Genomic DNA, 18,815 nt, shown 5'->3' with positions numbered 1-18,815 from the left:
TGTTATCCTAAGGAGATATAGATCTTAATGTAACCCAGTTTTAAGCAGAGTGGCTTAGGAGAACTATTTTTGGCCTGATACTGGTTTCTAACCTACGTTAAAAAAATGGTTTGCATTCTGTAGATGCAGCTCAATATTTATTTATTTATAATAAGTTTGCTGATGACACCAAGATTGTTGATCTGCTTGACGGTAGGATGGCTCTGTGGAGGGATTTGGACAGGCTGGATTGATGGGCTGAGGCCAATGGTATGAGGTTCAACAAGGCCAAGTGCCAGGTCCTGCTCTTGGGTCACAACAACCCCATGCAGCGCTACAGGCTTCGGGAAGAGTGGCTGGAAAGCTGCCCGGTGCAGCAGGATCTGGGGGTGTTGGTTGACAGCCAGAAATGAATGAAATGAACCAACAGTGTGCCCAGGTGGCCCAGAAGGCCAATAGCTTGGATTGGAAATAGTGTGGGCCAGCAGGACTGGTGAAGTGATTGTCCCCCTGTACTTGGCACTGGTGAGGCCACATCTTGAATACTGTATTCAGTTTTGGGCCCCCACTATGAGAAAGTCATTGAGGTGTTGGAGTGTGTCCAGAGAAGGGCTACAAAGCTGGTGAGGGGTCTGGAGGACAAGTCTTATGAGAAACGGCTGAGGGAACTGGGGTTGTTTAGCCTGGAGGAGGCTGAGGGAAGACCTTACTGCTCTCCACAACTGCCTGAAAGGAAGTTGTAGAGAGTTGGGGGTCAGTCTCTTTTCCTAAGTAACAAGTGATAGTACAAGAGGAAATGGCCTCAAGCTGCGCCAGGGGAGGTTTAGGTTGGATAGTGGGAGAAATTTCTTCAGTGAAACATTGGAACAGGTTGCCCAGGGAAGTGGTTGACTGACCATCCCTGGAGGTTTTTAAAAGCCACGTAGATGTGGCACATGGGGACATGGCTTATTGGTGAGCTTGGAAGTGTTAGGTTAATGGTTGGACTTGATGTTCTTGAAGGTCTTTTCCAACCTAAATTATTCTAAGATTTACTATGATTCTGATACTGAAAATGAACTGGGACTGCTATAGAGATCAAGACAGATGAATTTAAATACGAAAAGTTGTCTAGAACAGCTTAGTTGCAGTTGTTTGGCTCTGCCTTCTGAGTGATAGTAATTTTTAAAAAAGCATATAACTTTTTTTTTTTGTTGGACACCGAAGTATCTAAGCTAAAAAATGCAAAGTAATGTGACTTACCAGTGGTTGAAGAAATTCATCACTCTGACCTAGTCTTTTCTAAAATCTGTTTCTGATCCTGATCTTCTTAAATGTGTAAATCTTCATATTTGGTGGGATTACTAAGTTTGGAACCAATTAATCATAGGTCTGCTGACAGTTGCGGAAAAACAGATCTTTACTTAATTTAACATAGTCTTGTAAAAGTAGGTGAGGTTACTACCTCTCCAGTGACAATTATGTTGTTATTGCCAGTATTTGGAAGAACTTCTGTTAATAAAAAAAAAAAAAAACCCACAACCCCAGATGAAATTAATTCTAACCTCTTTTTTTTCCTCCTCATCTATTCACAAATCTAGACCTCAGTGCTTAATTATGACAGGTGCTCCAAATGCACGTCCGGCTTTGCTTCACCTTGTCCATGCTTTCACCAAGAATGTGGGCTTGATGATCTGTGGCCACGTACATATGGTAAGTGTATTCTATCTTTACTTTAAAGATTACTACCTTGGTGGGTTTTTTGTTTGTTGTTTTTTTTAACCTATTTGCTTTTTGTTTGTGTTTTGTTTTTTTTTAATGTGTTTTGTTTTAAATGAAAGCATTGTTAGACACTGAGATGGGCAAAAAGAGATTCAGTGGTAGGATCCACTCATGTATGCATCATTCCTATTCCAGTTGGGTATACTATGGGGGAAGCTTTGCAAAATTAATACCTTCGATCATTTGATGCTTAAATGCTGAGGAAGCTTTGTAGGAGTAAAGTGAACACTGGATTACAGCCGGGGTCTGTTTCTGTTCTTATGTCATCCAGTCTCATGTACTCTTTCCCGCACTGGACAGAGCAGTTGGTCAAAATGATGCACAGTGTATCGCTACATTTCTTCTCAGTGTTACTGCTTCAGGGAGATTGATTCCTCTGTAGATTTCTTATAAAGCCTGGTCTAAAATAAACCTCCTTGAGCAGTAAATTCAGTATCAGTTTAGCCAATAGTTAAACACTGCTCTTAAACTTTCAAGTAGTTCTTGATTCATTCAAGTTATCAGATTCATTTCATTGGCAGGTGAAACAATAATGTGAACAGGTCTTTTGTTTTCCTCTTCCCTTTCTGCCCAGCTTCACTAATTTCACTAACTTTCCCTGTTTATTGTCAGGATAATGAGGTGTTGGGTTTTTCTGACGTTGGGGGTGTGTGAGGGCTGTTCTGCAAGGACATAATTTCAGCAGTTCTAAGTACCTTTTTTTTTTTTTCTTTAAGTTGTATCTTCTATGGCAGACCTGTAGACATTTTGGGGTGGGGGGCAGGAAGCATGCATGCTTCAACTAACTGTTCTTCAAAATCATGCTTGTCATGCGTTGTCTTAACTGTGATACAAGATGGCTGTCATACTATGATCTATACCAAAACTTCAGTTAGCTACAGAAGCTGTTGAATCTCTGATAAAAATTGGTAAATACATTTTTAGCATATTGGGATTGTGTAGTTTAGCTTCATATTTTAAGGCCAAACTTTTTCTATCACATCACTAAGTACATTTATGCAAGTGTAACTTTAAATACAAAGATTGATTACTCTTAAATATGTTTAAATTTACGACGCTTACTAAATATGACTTGCTTCTGCTGTAATGAACAGATAAGAGCAAAACAAGTTAAGGCAATCCACAGAACATACATTTTGTTAAGCAAATATTGGCCAGTTTTGTCTTCAGAAACTTTTAATCCCCATGTATAGAAACTTAAAATTTCAGTGAGTGCAAAGGACAGAAACTGAGTAATACAAGAGAGAGAAGATATGACAGATGGAACTACAGTCTTTCAGAAGTACGGCTGTACTGAAAAGAATAAGGTGGTGTCGTCCTTCTTCTAGAAAAGTAATTCTGATTAACAATTTTCTGGGAGCATATCCTATCTCTATTTAAAATTGCTTTCCTACAAGAAGGATAACACTACCTTAGTCTTCACTAACTCTGAGTCTGTATCCTTTTGCAAAGACTGTCCTTTTGCAAAAACAGGGCCACTGTGTCCTTCACTATATCTCGTCCTTTGTTCTGCAATTTGATGTCTAGGAGGAACATAATAATTTGTCCCAATGGAAGTAATAAAAAGAAAGTATTTAAAGAGGAGATGACTTTGACTGCAACATAAAACTGCAGAAGTGACACTACTTTGACAAAGGCTTTCTCATTAGGATTGTGTACACACAAAGGCACACCTGTACAGCTTGAAACAAATATTCCTGTAAAGCCTAATATTAAGTCATCCTATATCTGTGTATGTTTCATTACAAAGCCCTTTCCTTTGAAAACTGTTAAACTTTGAAGGACGAGCTTGTGCCACCTGCTGGGGAAATGGGTTGTGCTCTGCAGGAACAAGATTGCTAAAGCTTGAGCAACTCTTTTCCTAAATATGAGAATCTGGTCCACTTTTTGCTGCTGATAATGCCTTCTATTTTGTTGTTTTGGGGTTTTTTGATAGTGTGGAAGCATTTTTTGAGGTTCTTCAAGTTTGAATTGGATTCTAGCAGTGCAATTAAAAAAAAGGGGGTGGTGGTGTTTATTACTACTCACACTCATAATTGTTGTGTTCTTGTTCCCTCTCCTCTTTTTTGTTTTCTTATTTTGAAAGGGTCCTCGGAGGCAAGCCATGAAGGAACTGTCAGCTGATTTGGCTAAATATCAGCGATGGCTCATTAAAAACAAGATGAAGGCTTTCTATGCACCAGTGCATGCAGAGGACTTGAGGGATGGAGGACAATACTTAATGCAGGTATACCGCTCTTAAATTTTATTTTTTTTTAAACCAAAATGTTGAAAATGAACATCAAAATTGGAAGTGTTTTTATACTTTGATGTATTCTCATTTTGCAAAGTTACCGTAAAACTTTGATGAAAAATACAACCTTCAGTTGTTTCAATAATGTGGTTTTTAAAAAATATTTTTTGTTCTTCTTAGGCTGCTGGTCTGGGTAGGATGAGACCTAACACCCTTGTTGTTGGATTTAAGAAAAACTGGAGACAAGGTGACATGAGAGATGTTGAAACCTATATCAATTTATTCCAGTAAGTAGAAAATATGGAGGTGTAGCTCTTACGTTTCAGTTCGTTATGTTTGGTAATAAGTCAAGAAGATCTTAGTTGCATGAAGTCTTTGCATTCATCCAGCAGTCTTCAATACCTTGTTTTTTTTCTGATATGGAAATTAGTAAGCAAGTATTTATAGTTTAAATAGATTAGATTTTTATATAATAACTCTTCCTGTGATGAGACGTCTGAGGTTTAAGAGTTACTGTCTTATAAGACTAGTCCCATCTCAAGTGCCAGCCTGCTGAATTTTTTAAAGCGTAGCTTCTATGGAAAGCAGGGTTTTTTGCATGCTACTTCTGTACAGATTAAGTGTAGTAGAGAATGAATCAACTCTTATGATGAAGTTCTATCTTCATTAAACCTTGCTGTCAGATAGAAGAAATATTTTACTTATGTGATACACAGCACTGATACCCAAGGTAATATAGTAGCCAAAAGGGAGACAGAAAAGGAAATCCCAGTGTAATTTGACAGTACTGAAAGGCAGACCAGTTCTGGCTGAAAAATTTAGTAGAATGACTTGTGCTAAAAACACTTAAGAAAATTTGCATTTACACAGAGAGGTTTTTTGTTTTTCTTATGTGCTGCTTAACCAGCTTCATTTGTGCTTTACACTTCTCATTTATTGTGCATTTAACAGAAAGAGAGGATGGGGGATTATAGGCAGAGATTAGAAAAGGGAAAAAAACTGTATCATCCCACTCTCCCAGTTCCTTAAGAGAAAAGCAGGAGCATGAAATGCAGCGAAACGTAAAGAAACATGTTGGTTAGTTCTTGGTTTTTCTTTTTTTCCTATTTTACTTTGGAATGGCTTGTGCTGGAAGATCTGTCAAGGCCAACAAGTCATGTGGTTCTCCACATACCAAAAGAGAAACCTCAGGAGGTAATAACTGCAGGTCAAGCATATTTCTGGAAAATCTATGGAAAATTTAAAGTTTCTGAAGCACACAATAGAAACACAACTAATCTGTACAGATTTAACAAATTAAATAATGAACTAAAAATGTTCACTAACGGACAAAGCATTGTCTTCTTAAATCAACCTCAGTTTTTCTTGCACTTATTATAGAATGTGTTAATACTTTGAACATTTCTAATCAATTCTTACTACTTCTGAAGGGAAGTGTTTGAGTGAAGTCTTGAGAAATTTTTGTCTGTGGAAATGACATGGGAGGGAGTTCTCTGATTTATGGTTGTTTGTAATGAGGTATTGGTAATTAAAGGACTGATGATTAATGGCTAATGCAAACTATGCTATGGTTAATATCATGTTTTTCTGTCTTATATCTTGGCAGGGAGGGGCTGTCCTTCACTTTACTCCACGTCTACTCAGCCATTTATTCAGGCTTTTTGCTTGTTTCTACAATAGTGAAGTTTTCCTTCTTTATTTTTTAAAGGAGCAAGCTCCTTCCCCATCAGATATAATGGGAATAGGCACATTATAGCTAACATAGATAATTTGATTCTAAATTACAACTTCATAGGTGTTTTTAATACCCAAATGTTTTGGAAAGACGTCAGAAATTTCTGGTTCTCAGATCAAGGATATCTACGCAAAATAAATCCCTATATTGATGGGGGAGGTGAAAATTTAGCTTTTTTAGTGTATCTTGTCATCATCTGTGCAGAACTTGACTGACCTGTTCATGTTGCTTTTATTTAATTACTGTTTAGATAGGGCAGAGGGAGAAGAGGGAATAGATACCTGTCCTATATCTTTCTTTTCAGGAATATGGTGTTCAGTTCACTGATGCAATTGATAGTTTGGCACTGAAAGTGAAATTGTAACACAAATTTATGATTTGGAATTTTAAATGGCAGTGTTTAATCACTGGAACTTGATCAAATAGGTTGTGTAAAGTAGGTCCTTTTGGAAAGAAAAAGTTGTAAAAAAAATTTATTTTTGTTCCTTGTGTTTAGTGATGCCTTTGATGTTCAGTATGGTGTAGTTGTCATCCGCTTAAAGGAAGGCCTGGACATTTCTCACCTTCAGGGCCAAGGTAAGATTTATTTTGTTTCATTGGTGAATAACTGTTCTAATTCCCTTTTAATACTGCTTTCTGAAAATATTAAATGAATATAAATTATTAAGAAAAGCTAACAAACCAAAACACCACTGTTCTTGTAGAACAAAAATAACTGAAACAAGCAAGCCTGAAATGTAAAGTAAGAATAACCCATGTTCAGCAACAGAACTTGGTTTTCAGCGTCTCAACTTTCTGCACTTGTAAGCTGTATATAGTTGCTTTCCAAGGATTTACGATCTTATTGAAACGCATTAAAGAGGCTGCCAAATTGGTATCAAGTGTTTGGAACCTAAGCCTAGAAATCATGAAAACAACAAATGTTGCATGACCCAAGAAAGCTATGGGTCTGGTGTGGATTGCCAACCCACCCCTACACTCACTAGTTTAGAGACCTCGGTAGTAGTATGTCTCAAGTCTAGAAAGGTTTACTCTTTTCTGGTTATGCTTTGTAGGTAGTGGTCTTAAGCCAACGAGTATAATTTCAGTTAAATTTCAAGCAGAATGATGAAGGAAACCTGTGAGCCTTGGAAATCACAGCTCTGCTCAGAGGAGGAGCCTCTTTGTTCTCTGAAGCAGTTCATATAACATTTTTTTTTTTGTTGTTTTCTGCTTTTATTTTTTCCCCCACTCTCTTTGCCATAGCATAACAGTTGCAGCAGAGCTCAACCAACTGTGAACCATCTCAGTATAGATATATATACCTCTGTTGATACTATTTGGAACAATTAAGTGGTTTATAATGTGTTTCTTTGCTTTCTCAAAGAAGAGTTACTGTCATCCCAAGAAAAATCTCCATGTACCAAGGATGTCATAGTAAAAGTGGATTATAGCAAGAAGGCTGAGACAGACACTTCTATAGCTTTTGCTCCATCATCTAGTGAAAGAACTTCCACTCTACACAAAGGTAACTTGCTAGTTAGCAAGGAAATTTGAGTTCTCACTCTTTCTCTCTCATTCTCTTCAGTTCCTCTCTCCCCTCACCAAGGAATTATTTAAGGGATTTTCGTGTCTGTGGAACAGAAGTGTCATGCTTTTTTAGCCGTTGATGTCTAATCACTTAAGTACTTTGGTTTAGAGCTTACCAGTATGTAAAATAAATCCTTCCTGTCTAGTCCCCCGAGTAAAACAGGTGATAGACAATGACCTAAAATGGATTTTCTTTGTTAATGAGTTTGACAGGCATTAAAAATTGCTTGAAAATTGTGCCATACATCTATATAGTATGTGTGATTTGAAGGCTGCTAAATTTATGAAGGTTTTTTCACTAGAATACTATATTTGTGTTAACAGACACAAATCGTTCAAGATACTTCGATATGACAATAACCAACTTTCCTCTTCTTTTTAAGTAAAAGGTTAGGTTGGAGTGACTTAACAGTTAAGTTAGCAATGTGATGCTTTTTTTTTTTTTAGGTACAAATATAGCTCAGGGTCTGGTACACTGCATTTGTGTGCTTTTCTTTCTTGAAAACCCATTTCATTCTACATTTTATTTTCTATTTTTTTTTAAATACACTAGTAGTGTTTTCACTAACATCATAAAGGAAATTAACCTTTTTATTTTGTATCTTTAAAAATCTTCCAGAGGAGGACGAGGATGGAAAGACTCCAACACAACCACTGTTGAAAAAAGGCAGGCATTTTCCACCTTTTTGTGTTAAATCATTCTTTCGCATTGTTAATTTCAGTTTTCCTTTTGTACTTCTTTCTACATATACATATGAGAGAGAGAGGAAAAATATCAGCCATGCAATGTTGATTTGTTTCTTATCTGCTTTGGAATGTGCTTCATCTTTAGGGATTAGGCTATAGAAAAAATGCAACTTTGTGGAAATTCCCAAAACAAGTTGCTATTGAGAAAGGATTGTGCATGTGTCTGAGAGTAATGTTGGATAATTCTTTTTATAGTTTTTAAACTTTTGTTCCAAAGTAACATTTGAAATGTGTTCAGGAGCTTGCTTAGGTGTCTGTGTCTCAGGTATCTGCCTGGGTCCTTACTTAATTTAGGAGTGAGGGAACAGCAACCTAATGGTATAGTGGAAGTGCTCCATCAGTCTATTTAGTCGATCTTCTAAAGCCACAGTTGTTACTATGTTATTTGGAATTGTTCAATAGCTTGCAAATTAATGCATAATATAGCCATTCAGTGAGATTAACACCTGAAATAATGCGAAGTAGTCATTCAAATAAACAGCATTTTGAGAGATGATTTGAGCAGTTTTCACTTCCTGGTTTATTTCAGACTTTTTTTGAGTTAAGCAAAATAATTTTGCCTTAATTAAAATTCATCTAACTTTTGATGCTTTCTTCATAATTTCAACAGCTAGAAGCTGTTGCGTTTTAATAATGGAAAGTGAGATTACATCTTGAAGCACAAGATGGCAGTTTGGAAGAAGTCCCAGTATGCAGTAAAGTAGTATATTAATGTAAATCGGTCACAGATGTACTCAAAATTTTAAAATTCCTAATAAAATAAGGACAGAGATGAATATCAAAATCCTGGCTCTTGTTCAAACTGAGTTTTTAATTAAGGGAAGAGGGTTATTTTTTTCTATAGTTGTAAAAAAAAAAAAAAAAAAAAAAAAAAAAAAAAAAAAACAAAACAAAAAAACCAAACTTACCTGTGTTAACCTAATTGAAAATGCCATTGTTGTCTTGTTCTCAGCAAATCCAATAACTTTGTTATGCAAAATAGTCTATATTGAGCTTCAGAGCCTTGCACATGCAAAACAGTACTCGTTGCAGAAGATAGAATTCCAATACGCAGAACTAGCTTTTATTTTCACTCCATACTTAAAGGAAAAATGGATTTTAGGAAAGAAGAAAAATTGCTTAGGACATCATATTTACTTGTAAATTAGTATCTACATGTTTTAAGGGAAGTTTTGTCATATGCAAGATGTAGCAAGAATGCTCTGAAGTATGTATGCAAGGCTAGTTAAATTGTCCAGGCAAATGACTGTATAAAGATCTTACAGACGCTTCGTGTGTCACATGTCTGCTAAATGACTTGAGGTTTAAATCTTTAACTGCTGAAGTTACGAGTTTGCAGACTGCCTAAATACAGCTCAGTTTATATCCATTCAATCAAAATTTGGAGTTAGGTTGGGGGGGAAGAAATAACTTTTGTTTAAACTTAGAGACATCACAAAATATTAAGTTGCATTTGATGAATTTCAGGGTGATTAAGCAAACCACTTCAAAAAAGAAATTTCATCATACTCTTTTCCAGACTCAAAGAGCCCATCTTCTCCTTTAAACTTGGCTGACCAAAGACTTCTTGATGCTAGCACGCAGTTTCAGAAGAAACAAGGCAAAAGCAATATTGATGTCTGGTGGCTCTTTGATGATGGAGGTAATGTGCTGTATAATTCAGAAACAAACATTGGAAAAAAAAAAAAAAAAACAACGCTGAAGTGATTTTGAATTAATTGTTAATAAGTATGTTTCAGTCAGTTCATTTATGGATTACAAATTTGTACTATTAAACTCTCGACACAATAATATGTTTTCTGAATCTTCTCAAATTCTGGCCAAAATGCAGGTTTGACACTGTTGATTCCGTATCTTCTTACAACCAAAAAGAAGTGGAAAGACTGTAAGATCAGAGTGTTCATTGGTGGAAAAATAAACAGGATTGATCATGACAGAAGAGCGTAAGTTTACCTTTAAAAAATTTTATTTCAAATGCTAATAGAGCATGTTATGTGGTATATGACTCTTTCTTCCTAGTAGCCTTCTTTCAATTGTTGTTTGATTAAGATGTAATCATATTCTATTTTCCTTCTTCAAAAAAGTTCCATTTCCCACAGATTGTTTTGGATGAGATACCTCAAGTTAAACTAATTTTGCTGCAGCTTTGACACTAAAATTTTCTTTTTCAAATATTTTCTGACTTTAAGGGAGAGCTCTTCTGAGTTTTAGGGTTTTAAAATGTTGGCGTTTTTTTCCCAAGCATGTTATTGATTTATAGCTGTATGCCGGGTCAATTTGATTTTTTCATATCATATTTAAGTTGCTGTGGTTTGTTTTTTTATTTTTTTTTAAACTAGTGCTTTTATTACCAAACTCCTATGTTTACCATGTGAAATAATTAAAAATCTGATTATGAATAAAGGCTTGTTTTTCTGATACAGGATGGCTACTCTGCTCAGCAAATTTCGGATAGACTTCTCGGACATTATGGTTCTTGGGGATATTAATACTAAGCCAAAGAAAGAGAAGTAAGTCTTAAAAAACAAACAAACAAAAAAAACCTTTGTAAGTTGAATTCTTGATGTCTTTCATGAATTTAGAATACCTTATTCTTTCCTACATAACAGTTTTGATAGAGTAGTTACTATGACATCCAGCATTTCGCAAAAATGCAGGAAATAAATTAAGCAATAACGCCTGCTTCCAAGAACACAGAACTTTGTATTTTTTAAATCTCTAGCCCTTAGACTGTAAAATTAAATTTAGAAAAATACAGTTTAAAAAAATCCAATTTGTCTGGAGCAATCTTCTTTAAAAAGAGAAATGCTCACAGAAACTTAGATGGTCTTTATCTTCCTTGGAGTCTTAATTTAATGTAGCAAAGCTTGGTCTTCAAATAGCCTGATTTGGTTATTTTTTTAAATTGCTTGGACTTTTAATTTACACCGCAATGATCATACATGTGATATTTCTGATTTTCGAGTTTAAAAAAATATTAATTGTAGATGGCTTTCAGTACAAATATATAACAGAACATGTAAGATTAAAAATATTATCCTCCTTTCCCTTCAAGTCTTCTTTAGTATGTTGAAGTCGTAAAAATACCTTTTACATGGATGTGCACGTATCTGAATAATTTGACATGTCATGCAGGTTAGGAAATAGTGTTTTACAATTTATGTAAATGGTGAATGCTAATATGCATTCTTTTATACCCTGCTTTTTAATCACCTTTTCTTAAATGTATAGGATATATCAAGCAACTAAAACAGTAGAGTACTTCTGCCACTCTGATGCTTTTGGATGTCTTTGCTCCTGGGAGCGTGCTACTGGAAAATGCGTAAGCTCAGAGGTAGCACGCATTTATGCATAGAAAGTTGAGATTGTAGAATTACATGGAATTATTTTTACTTTATAGAAGGGATCCATGAGTTATTTCTTGTGAGAGCATTTTTTCTATCTCTGTGGATACCTTCTCCACAATAAATCCAAAGCCTTTCTAAGATACCAGTTGGCATTAACAATAGCTGTAAACTAAGTGGAGAAAGACGATTTATTTTTAACAGTTGCTGTGCTATGTAATAGAATATTGTTAATACTTCTTTTTGTTCAGCCAAAAAATAGGAGATCATATTTGAGTGTTCCCTTTTGATGAAGGTGAAGTCATTGTATTAACTAGCTTTGGTGAAGACCACCAAGGGTAGAAAGAAAGATGTGGGGGGATTTCCTGGAGGAATGGGAACACCTCCATTAGGGAGCTGGGGGAAGCATTTAACTATATGGAACATAATGTTACACATGCTGATACTACAATATCAGTAATATATTCTAAGACGTATTCCTTAAAGTTTGTTAAACTTTCCACACTGTACTTTGCAACCACAAGATATTGGCAATACCTTGTCACCTTTATAAAAAAAACAAAACAAAACAAACAAACAAAAAAACACCCCAAACATTCAAATAGCATCAAAATGCAGTTATTTGGTTGGATGCAAGGCATATATTTCAGTATGTTTCACTAAAAATCTTTTCTTTTTCTCACATCTCACATGATGGGGCTATTCAAATTCTTTGAATAAAAAAAAAAGCTACTTTCATAACTTCTGGCAGCCTTAGTTTGCTGCTAAAGTATCCTAATGTGGATAAAGCAGGGTAATGTAAGTTGTTCTTTCTAGTAGAAATGAATGCCTCTTTGGTCTTCATAAGGTTTTCTTTCGAAGTTCTTGCTAAAGTTCAAGTAAATTCAAAGTAGCACTTCATATTCTAACGAGTGCAACAAGAAGACTAAACAAGGTGGCTGTGGTTATTTGCATTTGAATGTGGCTCTCAGACTGTATTGTAAAGATTAAAAAGAAGCAAAATAAAAATATCAGGCCAAAATCCTCATGGTGCTAGCCTGAGACTTGATAGCTGTTTTATTCAGTGTGACGTGTACTCCTTTCAAATTTAATTCTGAAGAAGCTACTGTTGGTTACTATACATTCTCTAAGGTAGTACTGTTCAACCTTCAAACAATTACAGTAAAACTCTAGCAAAAGGTGTTCGTTGTTTTGTGTTTGTGTTTTTTTTTTTTTTTTTTAACTGGCTTAAACTTTATATTTAGTTGTGCGATGAACAGTGAAAGCTCCTATAGGTGTCCCTAACTGATTGTTGAATTATGTCTGCGCATACAAATAGCTGATTTGATGTTCTAACTGCAAATGGCAGTGAAAAAAATTCAGTTCACTTTATTTTATATGGTAATAAAACTTACTTTCTGGTACCATGAAAGTCATTGCTGACATACAGACTCTTATCTGTTTTAATATGGCTGTTCACTTAATTGTTCCAGTATTGCAGCTTTCGAAGAAATGATAGAGCCCTTCCGACTTCATGAAGATGATAAAGAACAAGATGTTGCAGATAAAATGAAGGAGGATGAACCATGGAGGATAACAGATAATGAACTTGAGCTTTACAAAACAAAGGTTCTGTATTCTTTTAAGTGTTATGTTAAATGTTCTTAAAACTTTTTTACCCTACTGCATTTGTGGACATGCTATCAATTAGTTCATTTTTGCTATTGTCTCTTCCATAGCTGTTTTTATGAATGGTTGATGGCAAGCAGCATCTAAAACCATTTAGATGGTTCACAAAAAAAAGAAAGAAATGTTTTTGCATTTGGGGAGGGGACAGCTAAATTGCTTTCCTACAATATTTCAGCAGTTAATTTAGAATAATATAGTCTATAGTCAGCTGTTTGTTGACTTTTTTTGACTAAACTAATATTTTTTGCTTCATTATTAAAAAAATGCCACCACACTACACCTAATTGTGGTGTTAAGGAGCAATTAAAGGTTTGACTTTTTTCCCAAGCACTTGTGTGATATAGAGACATCAAAGGTATTCCTTCTCAAGTGCTTCTATGGAGGAGACTCAGGTAGCATCCTATAAGAGAATGCAGATACAGACAAGTATGTAAAGAAATACTTGTTAAACTTTCAGTGATCCCAAGTTCTTCAAGATGGTCCTGAGTATATTCCACACTGCCAAAACTTATTTCAGTCAGATAACTGAAGTGATTTATTCTCTAGTCTGCTGAAAGCTTAATTGTTTCTGCAGACACTAGCCCACAGACTAACTAGACTTCAGCTCATTTGAGAACAACAGAACTGTAAGACATGGTTAACTCAATCTTTGCTAGAAAGTTAGCTGACATAAGAAAACTGAAAATTACCGAGGAAGCTACCTCAGATGTTGAGAGGGATAGGGTAGTAAAAAAAAAAGGGAGGCCTGTTATGGAGATAGGCTTACCAAATGCAGATGAGGCTCTACTTTTGTAGGACCTGCTCCCTGTGAGCTTATAGGATATAGTTAAAAGAACCTTGAAGAGAACATAAAGGGCCCTTGCTTCTAGGATCTATGGAGGATGGTATCATTATTCAAGAAACTATCTTAAATTTAGCTTCCATGGTACTTAACTTGGCTTACTTGCACATTCTAAGCTTACTGCTTTCTCCTCTCCCAGCCTTGCAACCATGGGTATTTCAGAAAAATTAATAAATTGCCAAACTTGAGGTGGAAGTATGTGCTTTCTATAAATGACTCATATCAATTGATCATAACTAGTTTTCATTTTTCTTGAATAAATGAACTTCTTGAAGTTTTACATAAAAATCTTTCTAACAAGTTTCAATTTAATTACAGACTTATCGCCAGATTAGACTAAATGAGTTGCTGAAAGAACATTCAAGTACAGCTAACATAATTGTCATGTAAGTAAATGATTTTTACTGTAACCCTAATTGATATAGAACTGTAATTTGAAATACAAATATATGTAAATGCAGGTTACGAAAAGGCCTATGCCTTGGCATTAAAGTGTAGAAATACTCAAGGAGGTTTCAGTGCTGAAAGTATTTATTAGAAGTATGGAGCTACTATACTGATGAATGAAAAATGGCCTGTTTGATTTCATGCTTCTGATATACTGCTTTAGGTGATTACCTCCACATTTGTAGTGCAGCTCAGGATTTTCACATTCCTTCTGCTCCCACATGCCAACTATTCCACTCTTTCAGGTCCTTCCTTTCAGTTCTTTTTCTAGGAAATCTCTCTAGATAAGTTAGATCATCATCCTGCTGATGAATTTCCATGGAATTATGTTTGGTGTAAGCAAGCAGAATGCACATTGCAGGTTTCTTGCTGGGTTTTTCTTCAGGAGCCTGCTTCAGAGCTCCATGAAGTCATACTACAAGTGAAGTTTGAGTAGGGCAAATACACTTACAGTAGGTTTTTCAAAAGAAAAGAGCACGGCATGTTTTGGAAGGATTGTGAGAAGCAGTATTAGACTGCACCAACCTGTTGTTGTATGAAAAGTCTGTACTTTTAAATCTTGAAGAGTCTTTCAAGAGACTCTTCCACTGAGGAGAATTCTCTGTGAAACTACCTGGATACAAAATGGCAGTAAGAGCCAGAGTAAGAGTAGGCCTGTGGTGCTTAAGATAAGACTTCTCAACTTGTTAACTGAATTCTGAGGAAAAAAAATAGAAACTAAAAAGGTTAGGAAATTTGACTTAATATATACTTCTTCGCAGAATCGTACTTTCATATTTATATGGTATGACATGCACTCCACCAGGCTTTTCTAATTGTTGAATGCTTTTTTTCCTTGTGAATTGTAGGAGTTTGCCAGTTGCACGTAAAGGTGCAGTTTCTAGTGCGCTGTACATGGCCTGGCTAGAAGCTCTTTCTAAAGATCTGCCACCAATTCTCCTTGTTCGTGGGAATCATCAGAGTGTTCTTACCTTCTATTCCTAAGAGTACTGCACATGGGACAGCTGTGATGAAATGGTACTTCAGTGCCGAGGGGAGAGTGACTGACATGGTCTATAGTTTATTAACATTACATAGGCAAAAAGTGACTCTTCTTTCACTGTTTCACTGACTTGAAAGCACACAAGGAAAGTCACTGTATTTCTGAAGTTGTGACATCTTCAGTTTTATTCTATATCTTCTGTAATTTAATCTTGCTTAATGGGGGAAGACTCCTTGTTAGACTGAAGAACAAGTCAAGCTTTTTGTTTGCTATTTGAATAGCAGCAATAAAATGTTTTATTTTTGATCAATGAAAGGATTATAGATTTATAAAAGCCTTTTAGCCTTGAGGTGCCTTCTGAAATTAACCAAATCTCATCTATACATCCTATTTTGTAAATTTCTATAGAATGTCAAAATCTGCCTTCAACTAATAGTTTAGATCAGACTTCCTTTAGTTTCTAGTCTCTTCCATATTACAATAAAAATGAATGCTGCTTTTCAGTCTTCCATTGAGCTATTAGTTTTTAGTACTGTATGTTTTCTATTGTCAGAAAGTTTTGGGTTCTTATTATGTCTGTTAGATTTTAAGGTGAGAATTGGGGCAGGTCAGTTGAACTAAAACAAATTCCTGATTTTTATTATTAAGACTTTCCGCTATTAAATTTTGTAGTGGTCAAAATAAAACTAATCCTACTAGTAGAGTGGATCCTTTTCTCAAATTTGACAATGTGTACTACTTTGGCACTAGTCTGAGATACACAGCTAATACCAGCTGCCTTGGCGAAGGATACCTGTCAGTCCTGCTCTGTCGCTCTAATAGGAAACCAAATTAATCTTACTGGCTGAAGCTTTTTATCTTACTACAAATTAGAAGGAAAGAAAAAGACCTGTCCTAATTCTTGGCCTATTACGTTTTGGTGTCACTTTCAACTTATTTTGAAGCAAAACCCAACTTAAGGCTTGAATGGGGATAATATAAGCAATGTGATGCTATCTAACAGAAAACAGTAAACACTATGTGGAATCTTGCTATCCAATATGAAATGTAAAAGCTATAGTTCTCTCGCATTTTTCAACAAATGGTTAAAAGGACCACTAGTTACTAGGGGAGATGTTTTTAGGTCAATTCATTCAGTTGTCAGAAAATACATTCAGTCTTATTAAATAATACTCAGGTTTGATTGTCTAGCAGTTTAGATCTCTTCCATACATCCTACTTTATACATTTTCTATGTTCAATAAAGAAACTGCCAATCTTGTGTCCCCTTTCATTGTCTATTTTGAAAACTTCATAATTTAGCCTACTATGTACACCTACAAAAGGAATTTCACTAGAGCCTTTGTATAAAGGTTAGTAATGTGAACTCTTTTTTAAATTCCTATTATATTTTGAATAGAAAGGATTGCCTAAAAACATTTCACAAGCTTTTGATATTAGCATTGGACATGCTACTGGATCAGTTTACCAGTGGGTGAGTGACTTTCATTTAAGGATGCACAGAAAAAAGATGTATTTTTATGCTAAACACAAGATCGAATTGAAATGTAACTGTTCCTTTTGAAGGACAAAGCATAATATGTGTGGCAAGGTAGAGCTTCAAGTTGTTGTGATTAAGGATAAAAATATTCTACACAGTGCAGTAGATGCTGTTGTCAAGTTCTTGGTAAACTACAAAAAAATCTTTTTGCTGTCTCTGTCAATTGGATTTAAGACTATTAAATCATGTCACTTAAAGAAAAACAAACATGCATGTTTTGCTGCTAAGTGTGAGATAACTGATGCCAGCATGAACCCAGCTTGTTATGATAAACATTATAGGACAAAAAAAAGTGGTTTTTCTTCCCTGTGAGGGGGAGGGGATCAAACTTACCAACGTATCGATTACAGGTTTTACAGTGTTTTTTAGGGGATAAGGATGTCACATTGTGAATGTGGAATCATTGCCATGTTTCTTCTTGTTTTGTGGGTTACGTTCTTTTGAACAGGTGGACAGTAAGGCATGGACTTAGTGCTGCTATCTTAAAAAAAAAAAAAAAAAGTGCACAGGTACACTTATTTAAAAGGTTTTTGCCCATTCAGGAAACCATTGCTTGTGATCTGTAACACAGAAACCAAATGAAGTGTGTGTATACATGCATATATGTGTATAAAATTATATAAAATATATCTAAATATGCATATGGGGATAGTTAAGGTAATGTCTGTGAAATAACATAGGATGCTTTTCACATGCACCCTCAGAAGTCCACTAATGCTAGGCATGAGGTCAAGTTTCAAGATTATTTGCTACACTAAAATTTCAATAGTTAATGGTAACTGTTTTCAACAGATGTCAGTTAGTGGTGGTCACTCCAACTTCTGCTTTGATTTTGACGCCAAATTTAGTTATGTTCCAATCACTATTAATTACTTGAAAAATGAAATCACTTACACAAGGCAATTCATACCTTCTATAGATTAGGTTTCTTTGTATGGGTTTAGAAAGACATTAATAGCTGGAGAAAAATCAATTATTTATTTGTTCACTTATATTTGTATTTAGGTTTCCTTTTACATACATTCTTTTTATATGCTTTTTCTGACATTACATATTTAAAAATAACTGAAAATAATTTAAAGATTTGAGCGTTGGTGGGTAATGGCCCACTTGGTTTGGAGATGTAAGATTTGATACTGTACTGTAACTGTCACACACAAATGCTTTTCTAATGTTTTAACGTAATTATTGCAGTTAATACTTTGTACTGGGGGATGTCACTGCAATAAAAGGAAGTGAATTCAATACAACTGTCTTGTCTAAATAAAGCCTTTTTTATTGGTGGGGTATAGGGAATAATGTTCATAGTTTAACAGATTAATGCTGAAAGTAGTTCTTGATATGTGAATATGCTTACTGCATGCACCTGATACTTAACCTTTATTGTGGAATTTGCATAGGATCATGAGTAGAATTTAAAGCCATTTAGGTGCCTGGTGTAAGGGGAGTGTTTGCTGCTGCTGGGTTAGGAACAGCAGTGGTTGCATAAGACAAATAAACCTTGTTTTGCTCTCTAAAATTTGTCATGACTTGCCTGACAATGTAGACCAATCCGCAATATGTGGTATGATTAAGCTGGAACACCAGTATCTGAAAATTTGTTCCTATTATGTATGTAACTTTTGCTTCTGAATACAGTGAAGGACTGTCTAACTCTTTTTTTCCTCAAAACAGTAGCCTACTGGGATGTGAGGAAATACATTGGGGAAAATAACTTGTAAGACTCAGTTGCAAAGCTGCTTGTAAGCAAGACAAGTTTGGCCTCAACTCCACTAATATATTTTTTCAACTAGTTTCTTGTTGAATGTATAAGTTTAAGAGCATAATGAGAAATGGCAAGTTGTTTTCTTATAGCAAATAACTGATACTTAGAACCACTGAACAACTTTTTAACCTCATCAATTTCGGTGTTTCCCAGTGTAGCTGGGTGACTGAGAATTTTTATTTGAAAATTAACCTCTAATAAATT

General features: G+C 35.3%; 1 protein-coding gene across 2 annotated transcripts in view; it reads left to right on the top strand.

Annotated features, from left to right (window-relative positions):
- The window catches only part of SLC12A2 (solute carrier family 12 member 2), a 63,871-nt gene extending 45,541 nt beyond the window's left edge, over window positions 1-18,330 (top strand). Inside the window, exons 16-27 of one of the 2 annotated variants that reach the window (XM_082497110.1) lie at window positions 1,560-1,671; window positions 3,827-3,967; window positions 4,154-4,260; window positions 6,205-6,284; window positions 7,075-7,215; window positions 7,897-7,944; window positions 9,544-9,666; window positions 9,856-9,967; window positions 10,448-10,534; window positions 12,841-12,976; window positions 14,196-14,263; window positions 15,173-18,330. In XM_082497110.1, coding sequence (XP_082353236.1) covers window positions 1,560-1,671; window positions 3,827-3,967; window positions 4,154-4,260; window positions 6,205-6,284; window positions 7,075-7,215; window positions 7,897-7,944; window positions 9,544-9,666; window positions 9,856-9,967; window positions 10,448-10,534; window positions 12,841-12,976; window positions 14,196-14,263; window positions 15,173-15,308 — 1,291 coding nt within the window. In that variant the 3' untranslated portion in view covers window positions 15,309-18,330. The remainder of the gene's footprint in view (window positions 1-1,559; window positions 1,672-3,826; window positions 3,968-4,153; window positions 4,261-6,204; window positions 6,285-7,074; window positions 7,216-7,896; window positions 7,945-9,543; window positions 9,667-9,855; window positions 9,968-10,447; window positions 10,535-12,840; window positions 12,977-14,195; window positions 14,264-15,172) is intronic. The other variant, XM_082497111.1, reaches the window with a different exon arrangement.
- The last annotated feature ends 485 nt before the right edge of the window (window positions 18,331-18,815 follow it).

This window comes from Vanellus vanellus (assembly GCF_965231255.1).
Source record: "Vanellus vanellus genome assembly, chromosome: Z".
Classification (NCBI taxonomy): Eukaryota; Metazoa; Chordata; class Aves; order Charadriiformes; family Charadriidae; genus Vanellus; species Vanellus vanellus.
This window is presented reverse-complemented; position numbering and strand designations above follow the sequence as displayed.